Consider the following 6,665-nt stretch of genomic DNA (forward strand, 5'->3'; position numbering starts at 1 on the left):
GAGTGCATAACGAGTCAGCTTTGTTAAGAAACAATCAGTGCAACATTGCAGCAGGTACTTACTAAGTAATATATGACTATACAATCATTTTAACACTGAATTTGATGTAACAAACACAAAAGGGGCATCAGAAAATAAAACACCTAAATGTCAGACCCCTGATATTCAATAACATACAAACTGGGAAAATTAAGTCACTGATATGACACTCAATGCATTTCATTTAAAGAGATTTAAAGTCTTCTGTGTGAACTCCCAAACACGTGCTGCTGCAGCACTGCATCACTCTTCTTTCAAAACCGTTATGCAAAACCATATTGACAGGACCAGTCATTTTTCTACTTGGGAAACCCTAAAAACTCAAACGCCTACAGTAAGTGTTCCAACTGACCAAAGTCAGGACAGCTCTGAATCTTTCCTCAGCTTTTCACTGATTGATGAAATGTAGGCTTGTTATAGACAGCCACACACCCACTATCCAAGATGTGAAACTCATTTCAAAGCCTGAAAAACTGTATCGCACACATGAATGTCTCCCCAAATAGGCCTGTTTTTCTATTGGCTTTTAAGCTAGATGTACAATGCTGTGACACACACTGCTGTCCATAAAGCCATTGCTGCTAAAAACACAAAACCCATGAGCATGTTTTGATTTAGCTGAGAGCCCCACAGTGGATCCTGTCTTCAAGCTCTTTCACATGCAGAGGGATGTACTATAAATAAGCTAGCCGTGTGTCAAGAGCCAAACAACTCTGAGGGTTGCTTAAGATTTTTGATAAGACTGATAAAGATATATTCTGTGGTCTGGATGTAAAAGCAACTGTGCTGCCTCTCAGGCAGCTGCAGAGGACATTGCTCTCACCTAACCTAACCCAAACAAGCATTCAGTAACACAGCTCAGTTCTTCTGAAGATTGAGATTTCATTCAGCCATTGTCAGCTATTCCTGGTTCATGGACATTTTATAAGCTCTGAATATTGAATTCAGTAAAATCTATATTTTAGACCTTGATATTTACAACGTGCCCTGTTGTGACAAATTTGTAAGGTACTTGGTGATTTTGTCAGATTTCGTCTGAAATGCAAAAGTAAGATAGACAGCCTTCTTTCCTCGGTAACCTCTATTAAAGGGACAGTTAAGCCACCAGACAAGACTTCGTTTTTCATAGGCTGTGAGATGAGCAACATTTAGTATAGGATACCAAAATATTACCATGACCAGCCAATAGTACAGTAACTTAAGCAATTGGAAAAAGGTCTGAAAAGGACTTCTTCTCAGAGATTTTATACTTATCGTGGTTGTGCCTAAAACACATGTATTTACTGCCCCCATAAAGGTGTTGATTAAAACAAACAAGATGGTGGCAAAAAAAACGCAGAAAAGCAAAACATTCCTTGTAAACCTAGTGCCCAGCCAGTTTGAAATAAAAAAGACAAACATACGCTCCCCCCATATGGGAGGACCCCGCAGTTCCAAACTCTGGCAGTATAAAAGAGAAAGACGAAAAAATGAAACTTACTTGTAAGGCTGCAGTTGACTCCTCACTAGGCAGCGAGTCGATCAGCACATCAATGTCCTTTGCAGTTCGGGCAATCAAAGCAGCAAACAACTGGGCATATTCTGAAAGCAGAAAAAGGGCATTTGAACAAAAGCAGAGACAAGCCACCTACTATACATCTTCAACTTTGGAGCAGACTAAATTAAGCTGTGTACTTACCTCAAGTGAGATTTAAGGTCAACATCAAGTGAAAATGGGAACAAAATTTTCCATTACAGATTTTTCAATAAACCAAGGGAGTATATATAATGTCTTCTTCTGTGCATCATCCCATGTAGTTTTTTTAATCAGCGTAAAAGTTCAGACAAAACACTCTTCTTGAGAACTTGGATTAAAACACTGTGTTGCACGAACAGGTTTTCTACTGTTTGAATTCTAAGGAAGCTAAGTTGGTTCCTCCAGACAGCTTTAAAACTAGAAGCCTAATTAAAACCCTCTCTGTTTTCCCAGATTAGAGAATGGCCAAAGCATCACAACATCACTGCCCTGTTTGGTAGTTTCTGAATAATGGTGCAAAATGAATCAAATACTACGATAAGGATTACTTTAAATAAAGCAAACAAAGGTTTTAGGACGCAGATCCTACATGGGTGTAAAATATGCAGAACATGGACACAGCACCATGAGAATGTCCTCAAGGGCGGGGGAAAAAATGCAGAATGCAGGGGTTTCAAGGGTAAGAAATATGATACTTCTAAAATGGAAAAGACACAGCAAAAAAACCAACCTTGGACTGGAACAGCACAATATCATGAGTCATACAGAGGTTAACAAGTTGCAGACCCCTGTTCTGTTAGAACCTGGTTTTGGATTACGTTAGTGTGATTTCCTGTAAAGCCTGTAATGTATCAGATGCTTATTAGTGGAAGTCTCATTTGTTTCACTACATCATGCACAGTTTGGTTAAAAGATTACTTAAATAACCTTATCCTACTGACAAGACCACTAATACCATATTTCCATGTGCTGCACAGCTCAAACAAGTGCCTGAAATGGTAATCCCCTCCTCCCACCAGCTAAACAAGAAACCACACATGGGAGAAACAGAAGTAAACTTTTTACACTGCCTTTTTTTGTGCCTTAACCCAAAACATGAGACAACCTGCGGTACTCACTTGGAAACTCAAGTATTTGAAGGAAATTGTATTTTCTTTTACCAGCATGAGTTTTGAGGTAATCCAATTTGAGGTCACTCAAACTGTCTCATCAGGGAAACAGTACAAGAACTAGTTGCAGTATCTTTATTTACTAGAAGGAAAACACTTTAACATCACATACAGCAAAAGAAAAAAAAATCATCACACCTTTTCATGAAAGTTTAAGGATAGGACAAGTAGTTATATAAAGGTGTAGCTTAATCAAGAACTCCAGTGTCTGCAAAAGACCATGTACAAAATCAGAATCCATCACATGCAAATGGATAGAAGTTTTCCCAACAAAAGAAAACCGGTATGGATTTCTGTACAGCTGAGAATGAGGCTGTGATGTCAATGTGCCAAATATATTAGTAACAGGCCAGAGGGAATGTAACAAGCTTAGACTTGTTCGTGGAAAATGAGTAGATACTGGCAGTTATCGTAAACAGGTAGTGTAGAGTGACTCAGAGAAAATGCAGTCCAATGGCAATCATGAAATCTTACAGAGGAAGGAAAAGGTTTTTATGATTTCTGCTGTTCACCGCACTTCCAACATTGCCAGCTACACTCACTCATCAAAATACAACCCATTGGTACATCGGGCCTCTGTTCTCGAATGCCTGTAGCCCAGACCCCTCCCCGTCTTCTGGCCGGTTCAAACTCAGGTGAGGTTGCGCTGAGGATAGCGATGTGTTGAACTGAAGGGCACCTTTCACCCATTATGACAGCTTTCCAGCAGCTTTCAACAGGATAAAGATTTGCGGATTACTCTGTTTGGGAACAGTAGTGGAAGGTCTGCCAATGAAAACCAAGTCTTTTCTTCTGGCAGGGGCTCTAAAACCATTCTGCCCAGTGACTGGATATATCCTTGCCTTCTGATGACTGAGGGTCAGTTCCTTGCTCTGTCAGCTTCTCTAGAATTGCATATTCATGCATTGCTGGATTTGAGCAAGCAAAGATAAAAGTGCCTTTTTAAAAAAAAAAATCAAATGTTTTATTCTTCATGGAAAGACATCCAACAAAACTGACACTTTGAAATCACAAAGGAAAATGATTTAATCAGAAAATAACTTCATCCTTCCTTAGTACAAAAATACTGTTGTGTATTTTAGTGCTATTATTTTTGGCCTGAAGTCCCACCGCAAACATTCTAAACAAATGCATTATGCACTGAAAACCACTGTAACTGTTAAAAAAGCCTTTTCTGTTAGAGAGTAAAAAAACGCCAAGCTCAGTTTTTTGGTATGGCCACCACTATGTGAATAATTATGAACTTCTTCCTGCATCACTTCACCAACCCACCCATCCCTCAAATATACAGTTAACATATCTTCCATACTCTTCCTTTTCTAGACATAAACCTATCCATTAATCATCCCTGACTCTCTACTTCAGTCAATTACAAACCCACAGATTCACACAGCTATCTCCTGTACTCATTGCTCATTTCACCCCAAACACACTAAAAATCTCCCTTTTCACAGTTCCTTCGGCTACGACGACGCTGCAGTGATGACATGGATTTCCAGAACCAAGCCCTCAAAATGCACTCCTTTTTCCATCAGCAGAGGATACCCTAACAGCGTTATTGACAGGGCCCTCACCTGAGCCAAAAACAGCCCCCGGACCATCAACTTGATCAGGAACCCCTGACCTAAAAACTGCATTCTTTTGGTGCTTCCCTTCCACCCTAACACACTTTCTAACCCCAGGACTATTAATAAAAACTTTTCCATCCTACAGGCTGATCCCTCCACTGGGGCCCTCTTTTCTGATTGCCACATCATCTCATATTGCCAACCACCTAATCTGCATAACCTTCTTGTTCACAGCTCCCCTGACCGCCCTCAGCAGCCATCCACACCAGGCACTTTCCCTTGCAACAGAGCTGTATCACCTGCAAGTACACATCTAACACCACACTCATTCAAGGCCCTTCAGGACAATTCCAGATCACCCAGGTGACCTCTTTTACTGTATCTCTTGCAGGAAATGCCCAGCTGTCTATACTGGGGAAACAGGAAGGAGACTCGGAGACCGCTTCAGAGAACATGTTAGGGCTGTGAAGATTAAAGATCTCTCCAAGCCCTTAGATTCTCATTTCACCTCAGGTGGCCATGATCACATTGATCAGGGTTTCTTTACTCCCATAGCAGAAAGACATCAGAAACAAAAAATATCCAGAAACCTGGTTCACGCCTTCCCCCTTCTCTCAACGACAGACCTGTTTTCGTGTGATCTTCTCTATTCACATGCAGCTTTCGGCTTCAGTCCTCTCTTCACCTCTCTCCACTTCGCACCGCCTGAGTGGCCTCTCTGCCTCTCCCCTGCTCCCGCCTCCTCCACTCTCCCAGCTTTTGTTCTCCTGTGCTATTTAATCTTTGCTGTCTGCCCTGTCTTTCTCACACCTGAAGAAGGCTCCACAGCCAAAATGTTGCGTTTTCTTTCTTCTCCTTTCAGCATGGAATAAACCTATTAATTATGAATTGTACAGGTAAACACTTCAATAGCTATTGGACAGTTATTGACCTTCATCAGTATCCTTATTTCTTTTTTTACTGAGGTATTACACAATATTAAAATATCCACCCCCCCACCAGTAACTTTATCTCTGACAAGAGATCATCTTAGGAGAACAGACAGAGACCTTCTGTGGGGTTGGATGGCTGGTCCTTGTTGATGGCAGTCTGAATGTTGCTGAAGGAGGCTGGTGGCGCACACTGCTGCAGGACTCCGATGGCGTTGCAGAACTGGTCCGCCAACTGCAGCGACAACAGAAGGTTCAACAGAAGGTCCTGGATAACCTGAGTCTTCAGCTTCTACTTCCAAGAGAACCGTTTCAGTTCTGCTCGGCAAACTCTTAAACTGAACTACCTGCTAGTAGTTTTAAAATCTCTTCGGCTATTAAACAGCACAACGAGATGAGAAATTAGCATGAAAACCATGCAGCTTGATTTCATCTCCCCTTAGTTTAGTTTCACTGACTTGGCTGAATTTATTCAGCTGGCCCACATAGCATTAAGAACACTTACGGTATGCTTCACAGTAACATCGCCACCCGTCTGCACATCACCGAAAAATAATCCAAGTTATTCAGAAAGGTAGATGGGAACTATAATATTAAACCCAACTGGAATGTAGTTAAGCACAGGAGATATCTTGAAAAGTATTTGCTTGAAAGTCATTATGGGCAAGACTAAGATCAAAGGCCAGAAAACTGGTAAAAATCAATCATTCGAGTGGAACTAGAAATCACAGATTTGGGTCTTCGCTTTTAAGAGCTACGACAGTACAAATACCTCACTACAAACAGAACCAAGAACGCCAGCTCTGGAGTATTTAGCATTTTCAAAGAGAATGTTTAAACTTTCATTAAGCAGGGAGACAGAACTGTATCCGAATACAGTTACTGAAGTCTTACTATCTGGGAGTGTTGTTACAAACTTACAGATATTAATAAATCATTTCGCTTGAGTTTTTAAAAGGAAAATCTACACCGAAAGCAATTTATAAATTAGAAAAGATTAAATACACGAGTATTCAAATGGTCAGGATAACATATAATCAACAGCTTATTAAAAAAAACATTCCGACAATATAAAACCGGTAACCGTTCGTATTTTTTCGTTCTCGATAATTAGAGATCATGAAATAAACTATTAATAACCATTTAAATTTCGTTCAACGTTGCCTAGAAAACCAAATTCATTTCTTACAGAATTTACAGCATCCTGCAGTTGTGTCAACCGATCCGCCATGTTTGGGAAAGTCCAGTCCTAACAAGCAGCCTTCCTATTGAAGGAAGATCGGCGGCCTCAGCCAATGAGAGGCGCTGATCTTGACACGCTCTTCCTGGCTCTAGAAAGGCGTACTTACGGGGTCACAGAGGGGAGTCTGGTATTTCACTGCTGTAGAATATGCACAAAGGGTTTGAGTTGGGATAAATTTAGATCTTGTAAGTGAGCATGAAA

At 40.7% G+C, this 6,665-nt stretch overlaps 1 protein-coding gene across 3 annotated transcripts in view; it reads right to left on the reverse strand.

Moving 5' to 3' along the window:
* The window catches only part of LOC148655348 (serine/threonine-protein kinase 38-like), a 47,603-nt gene extending 41,108 nt beyond the window's left edge, over positions 1-6,495 (reverse strand). For 2 of the 3 annotated variants that reach the window (XM_088645907.1, XM_088645912.1), the window contains exons 1-3: positions 6,411-6,495; positions 5,342-5,456; positions 1,520-1,620 (exon numbers count right to left, since the gene is read on the reverse strand). In XM_088645907.1, the coding sequence (XP_088502033.1) occupies positions 1,520-1,620; positions 5,342-5,456; positions 6,411-6,452 (258 nt within the window). In that variant the 5' untranslated portion in view covers positions 6,453-6,495. Of the gene's footprint in view, positions 1-1,519; positions 1,621-4,918; positions 5,167-5,341; positions 5,457-6,410 lie in introns of those variants that run through there. The other variant, XM_088645910.1, reaches the window with a different exon arrangement.
* Positions 6,496-6,665: the final 170 nt, after the last annotated feature.

Source organism: Lepisosteus platostomus, chromosome 9 (assembly GCF_059453375.1).
Source record: "Lepisosteus platostomus isolate fLepPlt1 chromosome 9, fLepPlt1.hap1, whole genome shotgun sequence".
Classification (NCBI taxonomy): Eukaryota; Metazoa; Chordata; class Actinopteri; order Semionotiformes; family Lepisosteidae; genus Lepisosteus; species Lepisosteus platostomus.